The following is a 16,250-nucleotide window of genomic DNA, read 5'->3' as shown; positions in this document are numbered from 1 at the left end:
TCTAAACAAATTCTTATTTTTCCACTAATTGATTTTTTTTTTTCATGTTTAGAAATTTAAACAATTATTAATAATTCTGAATTTTGAAAAATTATTATTTAAATCAGTGGATTATGTAGATTAAGGGTCAACATTATTTGGTTCAAACCGAAAAATTGACTGAATCAAATTAATTTAAAATTTTAGTCGATTTTTTATTTATTTCGATTGGATTCGATTTTTAATTTTAAAAATTTTAGTTATTTCAGTTCGATTCGATTTTAATCATAAAAAATTAAACAAATTAAATCGACTCGATTTGTGATAATAATATATTATTTTTAATTATAGAGAGATTAGATCATATTAAAATTAAAATATTTTAATTAAATTTTAAAATATTAAAAATAAAGTATAAAAAATAAAAAATTTATTAAAAATTTAAATCGATCAAATCGAACTGAATCGAATTAAATCAGTTCAGTTTGATTTGATTTTTATAAATACTAAAATTTTGATTTTTAATTTATTCGATTCGGTTCGATTCAAAAAAATGCTCACCCTAGTGTAGACTCATAATATAAAATAAGAGTGACTCACACCGAATATAATTATTTATTTTATAAATTAAACTGAACTAAATAATAATTAATTGAAAAAATCGGTTTGATTCACAGCCACTTCTTGCTATTCCTAGCAACCATTTAACTGTTATTAGATTTTCAACTGACAGAGGCAACAATTCCCAGCAGCTAAAAGACATTATTCACATCTACACTAAGGTAACAATTCCCAGCCATATGCAATAGTACCCAGGTGCAAAGAAATGCAGAAAATAATACTAATAAAAAAATTACCCACATGCTCCATGATAGTTATGTCATCCAGGTGACATGGATGCAAGCACGAGGAGAGGAAAGAAGATTTGTTTGGAGACCAAGTGATGAAGGTAGACACGAGAAACGTATCCCAGTAAAATCCACTGCTTTGAGTTTGGTAATTCTGTCAAAAAATGTTTGAGGAATATCCAAATAAAGATCTTCAGTAAAAATTTCTCAGTACCTCAGTTTTCGGATATTACATCTGTTGAGGGAGCTCTTGAATGTCAGGTAGAGAAATTCTAGCGCAATCCCTGGTTGGCACTTCCTCCGAATACAGCACCACTTCCAGGACGGATGGTACCAAGGGGCAATGACACCTTTTAAATTATGTAGGAGAATTTATATAATTATGTAGCAGTATTTATATAATTTTATATATAGCAGAAAAAATTATTATTAAATTTTATATATTTAAAACAATTTATTAATTAATTTTTATTTTAAAATTATTTAATTAAAATATTTTGTCATTTATAAAATTAAATTCTTTAATTTTTTTAATAAATAAATCTTTATCCACATTTAATACTATTTAGTTTATTTAATTTTAATTATTGATTTTATTTTGTTTTTCTCATTCTTCATTTTTTTAATTTAAAAAATTTATTTTTTATTTTTAAAATTTCAATTCTAATATGTAATTTTTTTTAAAATTATTCATTTATTGTATAATTTAATTTTATATGTTATTTTTATTATTAAAAAATAATTATCTCACTTAATTACTTTCTAATTTATTTATATAATTGAAATTATTTGTTATAGAAAAATAAATTTTAAATTTTTATAAATAAAAATGTTTATAAATAATGTTTTATTAACAAATGAGTTTCATGAACTATTTAAATTTAAAAAATAATTTAATTTTAAAAATATAAATTTAATAGGTAATAAATTAGATAATTTAAATTTAAAAATATTTAAATATAAATCAAATATTATTTTTATAGATAATATGTTAAATTATTTAAATGGAGAAAAAATATTGTTTTTATAACTAATGAGTTAGATAATTTAATTTTTTAAAAATAAATTTGATAGTAAATATTATATTAAATTGATATGTTATTCTAACAGTATTACTTTTTTATAGATATTTTCTATTACCACTTTACAGTAGTAGAAAGATTTTTTTTTATAATAAATATTATTAAAAATTAATTTTATAATAAAATTAAAAAAAATACTATTGATCAGTGGATTGTTAATAAATATATAATTATAAATATAAAAAAATAAATTTATTATTAATAAAAAAATAGATGAATTTTAATTTAATTATAATATTTTATAAATTTTTTAAATATATATTTATTTTGTATATTTTATTTTAAATGTTTTATTTTTATTGACCATTTATTGAAATCAGGCTCGCTAATAAAATTTCTGAATCCATCATGAGTAACCACTTCTGCCTGTAAAAGTATTTTCCTCTTTAAGAACTATTAACAGAGCAGTGTCTCAAAGGGCTTTTTGCTTTTTCAAGTTAAAAGAAAGAATTTTTTCTCAATTCTTGCTCGGGAAAAGTTTATTTCCCAAATTAAGGCGAAAAGAGATTTTATCGCATTTTAAAAGCTCGATAGTCTACTGCGCTTTTAAAATTACAGTAAAAAAGAATAAATTTAAAATTACGGTAAAAAAAATAAATTTAAAAAAAAAATTATATACATTAGTGCACATTACAATACAGTAATATATGAATACGGGAGAGTCGTATTCAATTAATTTTAATTATAAAATTAATTTTTATTTAATTAATTATTATATTTTATTAATTATATATTAAATTATATAAATTAATTAAAATAAAAAAATTTTAATACATTACTGCACTTTTAAAAGACAGTAATGGCACTCAACTAATTTAAATTATAAATTTAATTTTTATTTAATTAATAATTATATTTTATTAATTTAATTTATTTAATTATATATTAAATTTATAAAATATAAAAATTATATTAATATTAATATTAATATTATTTAATTTAAGTTATTTATAATATAATATTATATTTATTAATTTATTTTATTAATTTATATAATTTAATTAATTATATATTAAATTTATATAAATATAATTACAAAAATTATATTAATATTATCATAAATATTAATGGTTTTAATTTATTTACAATAAAATATTATATTTTTTATATTTATCATTTTATTTTATTATTTTTGTTACAATTAATTTATAAATATTTAATATAAATATTTGTGAATTATAAAAAAATTAAATTTCATTTTTTTTATATTTTTTCTCTTAATTTTTTTTAATCTCTAATATTTTTTTTTAAATATTCTATAAATATTAATTTTTAATATTTTTATAATCTTACAAATATTAATATTAAAAAGTGAGAATATAAACAATAATTGCCGGTCATATAAAATTATCTTTTCAAAAACGGAAACGTTTATATAGGAGGAGAGAAGATATTTCATTTCTTAATATTATTTTTTTATAAAATTTTTTATTTTATCATTTATATATATATTGACTTATTTTTATTATATTTTACTGTTTCTAAATATTTAAATATTTTTTATTTAATTTTTTTATAGTTTTTATATTGATAAATATGATTAATAAAATAAATTATATATATCCTTAATATTAATTAATATATTTGTAAAATAAATTATATTAATACATTTATATATATCTTTAGCTTTAATTAAATTATATAAATTAATAAAATAAAGTGATAAATATAATATTATATTATAAATAATTTAAATTAATTAATATTAATATAATTTTTATAACTATATTTTATAAATTTAATATATAATTAATTAAATTAATAAAGTATAATAATTAATTAAATAAAAATTAAATTTATAATTAAAATTAATTGAATGCGGGTCTGCCGCACTCATACATTACCGTTCATTACCGTTCAGTGATGTATTTAAATTAATTTTTTTCTACCTACCGGACTTTTAAAATGCAGTGGAGTCCTATTTTAGAAAAAATTATTTTGAAATTAGAGATTGAGAAAAAATAATATTTTTTTAACTTGAAAAAGCAAAAAGCCCTTTCTCAAACAATATCACGAAGTTTTAAAAATCTATCCATGTTACCATCTAGCAATAAGCACTCAGCTTTCGGTTTATCAATCAAAGTACATTCTTTGTTTCTCACATCTTTAACAGTAGCTGTTTGCTTAAATAAACCCAGACCCATGCCATATTTTAACAAGTTCAGGATTTGAGAATTAGATTTGATGATCTGAGATTCAGTAAATAGAGTTTTACAAGAATTCTGTAAAACTGGAAAAAGTTTAGATCTAGAGGATAATATTTCTCCTTTTATATGTTTTCTTTTGTCCGCTAGTGACGTGTAATAGAATGTGTGTCATTGGGCTACATGTTTCTGCTACGTTGATACGGACGTATGAGGGATCAGATCTCTGTCCCATGCGTAACGGCCCTTGATCCTCCCGGACGCGCATGCGGGTGGTCCCACAAGGCAGATGAGCTGAATTCCTTCCTGGTTCCAAGCTGGATCGAAAGATAAGGTTAAAACTAGGCTCAGAAGGAGTCTGTTTATTGGACCAGAAGAGATAGGCCGGCCTGTTTGAAGAAAAAGACTGGAACCTGGTCTTTGAGTCGGACGGGCTGGACCTGGTTCTTGGAGGAGGCTTAGAAGCCTTTGGCTGCCCTAATGGACTTGGCCTTAATCGGAGGCGAAAAGAAACCAGCGGTCATCAAGATTGTTCAAACAAACCACAAAGAAAGAAAAATGATCTTAGTTCACTGCGAGGCAAATTCTTTTAGCTTAACTTAAGAACCGGTGTACCTTTTCTTCTATTTCTTCATTATCAACCACCCTATTCTGCTGTGTTGTAAACTCTTTCTTATTTCAGTCGATGATTGCAGGATAATCAACCAACCCTTCAAGTTCCCATTATCGTTTTCCCTTTTTTTTGACAAGCCATAGGATCAAATTCTGGTGGCGGTAGCTGGTTTGAGAGGGAAAGGAAACCCCTGCTCAAATTTCAAGGAGGCCTTCAAGATGCTTTACCAGTTGGAGGTGCTAGACAGAAGAAAACTTGGATGTGCTTAATTGCTTATTAAATCAACTTAGCTATCAATATGCTGAAAAAGAAGAAGGAGAAGAACCATTTTTCACATTCTTCTTCATCACTCCCTGCTTCTTGAACTTGAGGCATGGCTTTCTATCTAGAGCGTAGGATCGGAGCTTCTTCTCGGGAACTCTGTCCATGTTAGTGGGACTCAGAGAAGTAGTAGCGGCAGAAGCACTCGCCAAATCCAAAAGACGATCATCAGTAGCAACCACCGATGAACCTCTGCCAGGAGATATAGCCCTTCTAGGCTTGCAAAATCCTCCAACATTCCTCTCCTTCTTGGAGATCCAAAAATAAAGAAGTAATTGGAGCAGAGAAGTACTCAAACAGGGAGTCAAGAGATCAAAAACAGATAAGAAGAGAGAATAGGGTTAATTGCTTGAGAGTGAATTAATTGAATTGAAAGACGGGAACCATAAGGATTTTGATTATAACGGCCATATTTTCACAGAGTTCCAATTGGCGCAAACTCCATTTTGGCGCCCAATCTTCTCATTTCCTTTTATTTCCTCCTCGGGGTCTTTTTTTTATTATTTACCAATTTACCATTTGATTTCTCCGTTCCCGTTCATGCGATTTTAATTTTTATGTTTATATTTTTAAAATATTAATTTTTTTTTGTCAGAGAATAAATTGTTGAAATAATGAGATCAAATGGAACAAATTTTGTAATTTTTAACACTATCTTTGTAGGAATTAAGATGATAAAGAAATTGTGTGATATTTTAAAATTAATAGAATTGAATGTGTTATTTGTAGAAAACAATTTTCTGTTTCTAAAACCTCTAGTTTTTTTTAACAGAAAATAAAGGAAAATAGGTAAAATATAATAAAAAAATAATTCTCTAATTAAAAATAAATAATATTCATAGTTTTCAAATTTAAATCATTTAAAAATATATTCAAAAATTATTTGTTTTACTTCTAAAATATTTTCCCTAATATTATTTATTTTATTTTATAATAATATTATTAATTTTATAGTTACAAATAAATATTTTTAACATTATTTATTTTTAATTAAAAAATGTTATAATTTTTATTATAGGAGGGTCATTGTTTTATATTTAGAAAATAATTAGAAAAACCATAATTATAAATAAAAACAGTGAAAATACTTAAATCTGCTTTTTATAAATTTTAGCTATATTTTAAAAAAATAGTTTTTTATTTTCAATTTTGCACATATAAACACAATTTTATTTTCCAATTTTTTAAAAAAACTATTCTAATTTTTGTGTAAGTGAACATCCCCTAAAGTTTCTCCATATTCATTAAACCTAGACAATGGGAAAAGACTCATCTTTTCCATATGAAATGACTAAATTGCCAGCTTTACTAACTAAATCACACAATGAGAAATATAATGCAGTACACAGGAATTGAGAATATGAAAATTTCTGGTATGGAGGAGAGCAAGCTAAACTAAGACATCAAAGATCATCTGTTATCCCCTCTTTAAACAACACAAAGCACATTGGGGGTTGCTATCTCCTAAACATGCCTGAGTTTTGAAGTGTTCGGCTATACTCAGCAATGACAGAAGAGCTTTTAACTAGTTCCCATATCTTTGCAGAATTTTTCAGCCAGTCACGTTCTGAGACGGTCCTTGCAAAGGAAGGGCAATTCATGGATAAAACCTGAATTATAACTTAACATCTGTCACCATATAGTTCGAAAATGAAAGCAAGTATTTAATCTTCCAACTTATTCCACGAGCATGCTAATCAGATTGGGAAAAAAAATAGTGTGCATGCTTGATTGTGATAGTGATAGTGATAGAGACAAACCTCATCGCGCAGTTTCCATAGTGCAGAGTTGTAACTTTCATGCTGTGCCCTTGGCAAATCATCTTTGTTTTTAGATGGGATTAAAAATAATTTCAGTGGCATAGCATGAAAATCATCACCCTGAGTGTTAGAAGCCGTGGAAGAAAAGAAATTCTCCTTTGCCATGCTTCCGCATCTCTCTCTGATGAACGAAGAGGAGCTGAAGTATTGTGCAAGTGCCTTCCTCAGTTGCATTAAGTTATGCGGGGTAACATTTTGATCTTGCAATCTGAAAAAGTTAATCACACAAGTGTACTCAACTCTAAATCATCACTAAGCTTGCAGCATATGACAAACTTCAAAACCCAAAATGAGAAGCAGTAAGCAATCAACAGTAGGATAAATTTTAAGCAATCCACCAACAAATCTATATATAACTGTTGCATAATATATTTTGTTACCAGAAAGCAGTTACATATGACAGACACCAGTGCCAACATTGAATCTTTTTCTTTCCAAAAGTTATATTGAGCGCAAGTGCTATTTCATTGCAAGTATAAGAATCATTGGATGGATTTGGTGAAATATTTAGTCTACTGAAATTGTCCACTTATGGTAACAGCTCAACATTGGAGCGCAATCACATTAACGTGCATCGATAATCATATGCATATAGATTCTATTATTTCTATATATCAAAGTTAAACAATGTTGTAATCATCCACCATAGTAAACAAAAAAAGGAAAAAGAAAAACAATTGTCCTCCTATGACCCAGTGCAAGGGAGAAGATGAAATTAACATAACAAGCTAGGGATAAAAGGACAAAACATGCACATTTACAGAAAATGAACTTTACAGAATTATCAGGTATATCATGATGACCATATAGGTGATGTAGGGCAAACTTAAGTCAACTAAAATCAATAGATGTATCTTGAAGGAAAAGGCTGATAGCATGGCATCCATTGAACAGCTTGAGAACCAAAACGATATCACAAGACAGCCCCAATTTGGTCAGGAAAAAAGCTCATTCAATCATGTCTTTCAGTAATATATCTCCATAATTCATTTTCAAGGCATCAATATTACCATGTTATAGAAATTATTAGTAGAAAGCAAAATGACTGCTTACTTTGTATGCACAAAGACTGGAGTAGCCATATATTCTTCACCCTCAAAAAGTTTGTCTTTGTTTTCCTTCTCAGACCCCACAGTTGAGCTCAGCAAATGTGAAGATGGATCAGGTATGCCATGTTTCAACAGGTCAACCTGCAAAAAGAAAGAAAAAACCATGTGAGAAATATTATAACATGCTAAACATGACAAGTAACAAGGAAATCAACGACCCTAAATGAAAAATGCAAGAAAAGTGCCTAGACAATGAGCATGCATAAATTGCTGGCACAAAATGAAACTATAACACATTGATGAGAACAAAGACAAGGCAGGGGTAATACCGTCAACAACAAATGCCACATATTATCATCATGAACTCCATCTGATACCACGAGCAGAACATGACAAATGGATGCTAGAAGAACACCAAGCTAAAGGGACTCCTTACAACATCCCAGAAATATATAAATTCATTAGATATTCCATGATTGTCAAATGTACATATACCAAATAAAGAAAATAGAATTAGTGTGACTAGGAAATAAACTTTTTTATATCAATGTTGAACTTAGATATGCACTTCCTCTATAGTCACCTGAATAGCCATAAGTTCATGTGCCAATTCAGCAGATAGATTTTCACCACTCAAAACTGATATTGTTGAAGAACCATCAGGTCTCATCATCTCAGCCAGTACAGATGGGCTAAAAACCGGCTGCAAACAATGAAATGGAGTTCAAGAAGGAGAAAAAGAGAAAGGGTGAAGAAAATTTGCGTGAAATACGTGTTGAATAAGACGGAAAAAGATAAAACAGCTTATATATCCTTAAGTTTGATGTCAAAAAATCATCATGCATTGGATTGCCAGATTTCACTTGAACCACTGTTTTTATATGCCTGGGCAGGTTAACATATACCTGGGCAGGTTAACATATACCCAATGCACTTCAAAGAAGTTATGGATGGTATAGACTCCTCTTTTTTTCATATATAATAACATGTAAATGCAAATCTCAAATTCATCAACATTTAAGTTTAATTGCATAACTATATGGTTCTCTATACCATGATGAGCATGTTGCATGATCATTGTATAGAAGATCTCTATAGTCTATAAAATGATTTTAGATGGACAATCAACATTCTGCACCATAACATCATCTCAGGGAAACATGATAGAGCAAAACATCTCGTGGGATTCTCTAAAACAATGAAAAGATTATGGGCCAAAACCTGGGTGTCAAGCAGTATAAGACGCTCAGCAGATATCCTTGGTTCAATGCCTACGCTACAATGTCTTGCCATTGCTCTGTTATCTTCTGACTGTATAGTAAACGGTGGTAGCATTCCTGCATTCAAGCATTGCAAAGTTAACCATTGAAAGTTCCCAGCCTTATAACCAGTAACATGATCAAAATAGCAACAGCAAGCACAAGCCAATACAACACACTATAATTGCACAGATGTATTCCATGCAAACAAGTAGTATTTTGGTATAAGTGCTAAGCCATAAAGGAAATCTTATTACCCCTCTATTAGACGGCTGTCACATTAATGGGTAAAGCTTCTAGGTACAAGCGCTTGAAATTGTTTTAACCCTCAATATATGCAGCATATCTATATGCCCGCATAAAATACATAAAAGTGACACTTATTTAATCATGAACTTTCACCTTCTAATGAGAATTAAGGTCAATACATACAGTTCGCTCAATTGAAGCAAAACAAATGTCTCATGATGTACAAAAAGGCAATAAAGCCCTGTCAAAGTAATAAAATTAGCGTTAAACTGAGGAATAAAGATACTGAAGAAATGAAAAGGTCTTTTATGTTAAAATTTCTAATTGGAGAACAAAAACCATATGGAAAATGAACAAGGAAACTGAATTTTGTCAATTAATTAACTTCATTTAAGTTGAAAGAGATTGACAAATAAACACCTAAAGCTTTCAACAGACACATTCAAATTACTCAAACTAAACTCACCGGTTGAACCCCCATCAAAGCCATAAAGCTCATTCATGATGGTGGACTTGCCAACTCCAGGTGGCCCAATTATCCCTATCACAGTGAAATCTGTATTCTCAGTCAGAAACTGCACAAAATCATAAACTTTATCAAACTTCAGCCTCAACATCGCAAAATCTTTACCTTAGGCAATTTAAAATCTCCAGAAAATTGACAATTGAAAATAAAGTGACTTTGTATAATCCAGACATAAATGTAACGGGATACTTACAGGAAGAAAGCGATCAATGTGGAATTCCCAGGAATCAGAGAGGAGATTGAGAGACCCAATTGCAGGCAGACGAGACCGATGTGGCACCGTTTCGTCTTCGGCACCGCCGCGTCCAAATTTACCAACCACCGGTCCAGTGGTAACCAGTCCGGGCTTAGCCAATAGGATTTTAGGAGCCGGAGGGGCCGGTGAGGGACTAGAAGAAGCGGTGCCACCAGTAGAACCTGCCATTGATTTGGGATTTGGAGTTCGATTTTTTCAGCTGCTAAAACCTACTTTCATTTACTTGCTTTTAATTTAGTGAAATGACCGTATAGTACTTGTCAGTACTTTAAACATGTAACCAATTAAAATCGTTATGTCACCATATATCTGTATTGTAAATTTGTACCAATCTCAATCAAATCCTAAATTATTTTTTAATTCTCAATTTCTAAAATAATCTAAAATCAATTTTATATAACATTAAATATTTAATAAAAAATAAATTATATATTATTTTAATGGATAAAAATTTGGAGAATTATTTCAGAATTGAATTAATAGGACATAATTATTAGGGTAAAATTATGTAGTTTTTCAAATTTTTATTATAATTTTTAGGATTGGTAAAAATTAAAAAATTCATATTTAATTGATAATTTAATATTACGTGTTAAAATAATAAAAATTTAAAAATTATAAATGTTGACCAAATTAACATATCATATCATTTCAATCTAAAATAATTTCTTAAATTTTCACTCTCTTAAATATTTTATAATTCACTTAATATTTAATATTTAATTTTTACTAAAAATAATTATTTAAATGTTCAAGAGTTTAATTAGTTATTTTTTAAATATAAAATAAAATTATAAATATTTAAAAAATAATAATATTTTTTATAATTATATTATATTATATTATATGACATTGACAACTGTAATTTTTAAAATATATGATAGAATTATACAAAATTATAAACTATAAAATTAAATCGATAATTATTCCTAAGAATTAATAAGGTTAACTTTAATCAAATTTTGATCAATATTTTGATTATATTAATTGAAACTAAATAAAATAATCATTTTAATATAAATAACATATAATATTTTTTTATATTTATTGTGTGATTTTAAATAAATTAATTTTGTGTGTTGAATCAATGGACTTAGAATCTTTTGTTTTTTGTTTAGCAATGCATACCTGATTGCATTTTCCCAAGGTCTAAGACAAATCTAAAATGGACCAGTTACATGTAAATCGGTACAAATTAGAGTTTCAAATAAATCAACCAATCAACCCTACGAACCCAGGTACGATTTTTATGATTTTTATTTTTCTTCTTTTCTTAAAAATTATTATTTCTTAGTAATTGGTCTAAATAAGTTATCATACAATTAAATAAATCTAACATTCTTTGTATTTCCCTACAATCACAAAAATTATTATGATTTGTTATATATCATTCAAATAGATATGTTCCTTGTTGTATTAAATAAGATCTAAAACTTTCAACTTCTATTTTGTTTGTTAAATCTATTAAACTTAAACTTTCTAATGCAGTTATTATAAATCTCATGATGAACTAATTATAACAAAAGTAATTTATAACAATGAAACGAACCTACTAATATTCTATTTAATATGCAATGTAAACACATACATTTACTATTCCTATGTTGTCTCATGAATAGTAGAACAGATTAAATAAGTAAATAATTAATTAACATATTCATAAAAATAATATGCAATAAGGTAATCAGTTCTTGTTGACATATAATATTTAAGAATATAACCATTTTCTGTTTCAATAATATCAAATAAAATGATAAACATAGTTTAATAGTTACTGTTTAGATTAAACAGATGAACAACACAATTTCTGATGTGGCATATCAGTTTAAACTGCAACCACAGAGCATACTTATCATGAATGCAATTGATTTTAAATTGGTTTAAGGTTCTTGCACCGTTAACCTGGATTCTCAGAATTAACTCAGATTGGTATACGTAGAGAGAGAGAAAAGATTGTCGTCAATACGGACTTACACAGGAGCAATTTGTATAATACAAAGTATTATTAAAACTGAATACAAATACAAATACTTACAAATACTTACTTTTGTAAAATACAAATATTTAACTTAATACTGCTACAACCGTGTTGTAATAAACAGCGGTTTCCTTACAGATTGTTGAAAATAAAGCTAGGCTAACTTTGGAATACATAAGGAAAGAGAGAGAAATTTTCTTGTAAATTTCGGTGTGTCCTCCAAATGGTCTGGAACCTCCTATTTATAGCCGCGGACATCAAAGATTATTCAATGGAGTTGAGCGGTCCGGACGTCAGAATGGAATTTAATTTGGTTGAGCGGTCTTTGGTCAATTCTTTGTGGACCCCAGTGTCTGCCGCTTTGTCGGCCACGTTGAATGCTTGGTGGGCCATGCTGCGTCAACTTCTTTTGTTTTTGTCTGGTGAGTGCTTTGTGACGTCATTGCTTACGTTAGTGCTTTGGTCTTTGTCTGGGTGACGTCAGGGCTTACATCAATATTTTTGTCTCTTTCTCACATTTCTACTTGTGTAAAGAAATCATCATTGTCGTCTGAAAGATCTACTGGTGATGGTGATACAGTAGAACTTCTGGTCTCTTTTAATTCTTCTAGCAATTTGTCATATTCTGTCTCAGAAGTAGAGGCTGCCAATTGGGATATGATTATTTGTCTTTTTGCTAGGAAAGTTTCATGTTTTGAGATATTGGTTGGGCTTGGACTTTTGCACAATTGTGGGTATTTAAGAAAAAATGGTTCTAAGGCTTCTGAGCCACAAGCCTGTAAATCAGTCTTGGGCCACCATTTGGTTTTATATCTGCGAACAAGAACTGGTACTTGAAAATTGTCAATTGTTTGATCTTTGATCTGATATTCTATCATCAGTATCCATGGTATGTGAAAGTAATGACTATAAATTAACCACTTTGGGGAGCAAGTAATTGTATCTGGTAACTTGGTTCTGTCAAAAAATTGGATTTGGGCTGTTTGTACTTGGTCTGGAATAATATCAGTTTGTATACCAAACTTGTTCCACCATTGATGAAACCAATAAGGTATTGGATATTCAAAATTGTCGGCAATATAAAAGAAAAATGAAATAGACATATGTTCATTTTGCTTAAAGAACGTTCGTTCCCAAGCAACTTGATAATCATAATAATTATATTTTATACTTTGCCCATTAGTTAAAATAAATTCTTTTGTCTGGTGGGGCTCTTGTCCCCATTCTGCTAGGGTCCATACCTTCAAGAGGCGGACTTTACAATATCTAATCTTATTTGGACTTTGTGGATCGTAATTGTTCTGAATAAAAATAGAAGCTGTTTGGATAAGGATATTCTCATAATAATATTGGGATTTGTTAAAATTGTCTAGGATATAAAAATGTGTTTTAGGAAAAATTGAATCACAAATTTGGTAACTATTGAGATTTGGGTTTTTAGCCCAATATTCAGGTTCAATTGTAATAATGTAATCTTCAATGGGCTTATACTTGTAATCTGATGGATTCAATCCTTGTGAAATTGTTGGGCTTTGGCTTGAAGAAGGGGTGTTTGTAACAGCTTGCTTGAACGTAGAAGGTGTAATAGGCCTGATAGAACCCATAGGAGACTGTAATGGGCTATATCTGTTTAGTGAAGTAAAATTCGGTCTTGGTGATCTTGGCCTAGGATAACTTGGTTGGGTTATTAATGCACTTGACATTGGTGTTAATGGTCTGTTCATAATGCTGGTACTACTCGTATACAATGGTCTTTGATTAGTGGATGGTCCAGAAGTAATTAATTGCAACTTTGTCATATTGGTCTTAGAAGTATTTGTTTGTGATCTCAGAGAGATCTTCTCTGCTTCTTTTCCCTTGTCAGTCATTTTCCCTGTAAAAATTCACGGGTTAAAAAATCAGCAATAGAATTGTCAGTTCCTTTTATATGAATAATATCAAAATCAAATATAGACAAAAAAGTTTGCCATCGTGCAAAGATATGTTTAGCAGCTAAATTTTTTACATCTTTGGTCAAAACATCTTTGGCTGCTTTGCAGTCTACTCTAATGGTAAATTTTTGGTTTAAAAGATCACTTTGAAATTTTGTTACACATAAAACAATTGATAAAATTTCCTTTTTAATGGTAGAATAGTTTTCTTGAGTAGGATTCCAAAATCCTGAATAATATCTAATAATGCAATCTTTTTCATTTATTCTTTGTTTAAGAATACCTCCATATCCTTGATCAGAAGCATCTGTTTCTACTATTTTAGAAAAATTAGGATGACAGATATTTAAACATGGTAAACTTTTGACATACTTTTTAATTTGTTGAATAATCTTAGTATGTTCTTCTGTCCATGGTTTAGGATTTGTTTTTAATCTATTATATAATGGTTTGCAAAATATTCTTAAGTTAGGATAAAAATCAGAGATGTAATTCAATGATCCTAAAAATCTTTGTAGTTGGTTTTTATATTTAATTTCATCAGAAAACTTGTTTGCAAACTCTATACTTCTTTGTATTGGTACTATTGTATTTTGATATATCTCATGTCCTAAAAATCTAATTTTTGTTTGAAACATTTTCATTTTTGGTTTAGATAAAACTAATCCATTCCTTTTTATAGTCTTATAGAAAATTTGTAAATGTCTAATGTGTTGGCTAATATCTTGACTAAATACTAATACATCATCTATATAAGTGATTATAAAATCATATGGTGTAAATATATCATTCATTATTTTCTGAAATTCACTTGGTGCGTTTTTTAATCCAAATGGCATAATATTCCATTCATATTGTCCAAAAGGTATAGTAAATGCCGTTTTATATTTGTCTTTTTCATCTATTTGGACTTGCCAGAAACCTGATTTCATATCAAATTTTGAAAAAATTTGTGCTTTGTATAACCTGTTTAATAAATCTTGTTTATTTGGTATTGGATACCTAATCCATCTTAAAACTTTGTTTAATGGTTTATAATTAATTACTAATCTTGGTGCGCCTCTTTCTATTTCAGCATTTTTAATAACATAAAAGGCTGCACATGACCATGGTGATTTACTTGGTCTAATTAAATTTTTTGTTAATAAATCTTGAATTTTCTTTTTACAAAATTCTAGCATTTCTTTGTTCATTTGAATTGGTCTCGGCTTTGTAGGAATGTTTTGTTCTTTAAAGTCTGGTTCATATGGTAAAGTAACAATATGTTGTTTCCTATTCCAAAAAGCAGTTGGTAAATCTGAACATAAATCTTTTTCAAATTGTTCTTGCATTTCTTTAATTTTTTGTTTAATGGTTAGTTTTTCTAATTGTTCTTCAATTTTTGCAGATTGTAAATCATCTTTTAAAAATTTAATTTGATTCTCTATGTTATTTATTTTACTTATATTTTCTTATTGAAATAAATTTACATCATGGTAATTAATGGATGATATAAATTTGAAAATAATATCTTGTCCTAATACATTAGTTTCTAAGCCTAATTGTGTTACTTTGAAAGGTATAACATTTGTAAAAAATGATTTCCTAATATGACTTGTGTATTAAGGTTGTTAATTAACATGAAACTTGTTTTAAAACAAACTCCATTATTACAAATGTGTGCACTTGGTATTTTGTAATTTATTTTAACTTTGGTTGAATTTGCTGCTGATAAGGTTTGTTTAGTTTTATGGAAATATTTACTTGGTATAATTCCTTGATCTATACAATTCATGTCTGCTCCTGAGTCTAGCATAGCTATGGTTTCTAGTTTGAAATCTTTTATTGTTAGAGTAATTTTTACATACTATTTTTGAAATTTTATTATGGTAATATCATTAAATTTTAAGTCTTTATCGCTTTCATTTTCTGAAATAATTTCTTCCTTCTGTTCTATAATTTTTTCTTTATTTTTTAAATTTTGATTTTGTTCTAGCTTGTCACATCTTAATTTAAGTTGTCTTACTTCTAATTTTAGCTGTCTTATTTCTGATTGTAAATTCATAGAGGAAATTGTTGTTACTGGTTTTTTATGCCTAAACATTTGCTCAATTTCTTCAAAATTAGTTGGTGCCTCGGTTCCTTGTTTTATTTCTTCATTAATTAATTTTGTTAATTTTTTAAAAAACTTTCTTTTTATGTTTGAGTCTTGTACT

At 28.0% G+C, this 16,250-nt stretch overlaps 1 protein-coding gene across 2 annotated transcripts; it reads right to left on the bottom strand.

Annotated features, from left to right (window-relative positions):
* Positions 1 to 6,270: 6,270 nt before the first annotated feature.
* On the bottom strand, positions 6,271 to 10,377 carry LOC110622019 (protein SMG9). 2 transcript variants are annotated; one of them, XM_021766352.2, is made up of 8 exons: positions 10,084 to 10,377; positions 9,831 to 9,939; positions 9,078 to 9,193; positions 8,440 to 8,559; positions 8,186 to 8,275; positions 7,861 to 7,997; positions 6,748 to 7,015; positions 6,271 to 6,597 (listed from the first exon to the last, which is right to left on the bottom strand). In XM_021766352.2, exons 1-8 carry the CDS (start codon positions 10,312 to 10,314, stop codon positions 6,445 to 6,447), a joined length of 1,224 nt encoding a protein of 407 aa, XP_021622044.1. In that variant the 5' UTR covers positions 10,315 to 10,377; the 3' UTR covers positions 6,271 to 6,444. The 2 variants fall into 2 exon arrangements, with proteins under 2 accessions (XP_021622044.1, XP_043815442.1); XM_043959507.1 differs by lacking the exon at positions 8,186 to 8,275.
* Positions 10,378 to 16,250: the final 5,873 nt, after the last annotated feature.

The sequence above is a fragment of the Manihot esculenta genome, chromosome 9, assembly GCF_001659605.2.
Source record: "Manihot esculenta cultivar AM560-2 chromosome 9, M.esculenta_v8, whole genome shotgun sequence".
NCBI lineage: Eukaryota > Viridiplantae > Streptophyta > Magnoliopsida > Malpighiales > Euphorbiaceae > Manihot > Manihot esculenta.
Note: the sequence above shows the minus strand (reverse complement) of the source record. Positions and strands in the feature narration are given on the sequence as shown.

Bases quoted from the DNA above. Each gene is read 5' to 3' on its own strand.
- LOC110622019 (XM_021766352.2), bottom strand. From the start codon at position 10,314: ATGGCAGGTTCTACTGGTGGCACCGCTTCTTCTAGTCCCTCACCGGCC. The intron at 9,194-9,830 runs GTGAGTTTAGTT...GCTTGAATGCAG, and splicing joins CTTTGATGGGGGTTCAACCG to GAATGCTACCACCGTTTACT. The intron at 7,998-8,185 runs GTATTACCCCTG...TTCTTTTTGCAG, and splicing joins TGTGGCATTTGTTGTTGACG to GTTGACCTGTTGAAACATGG.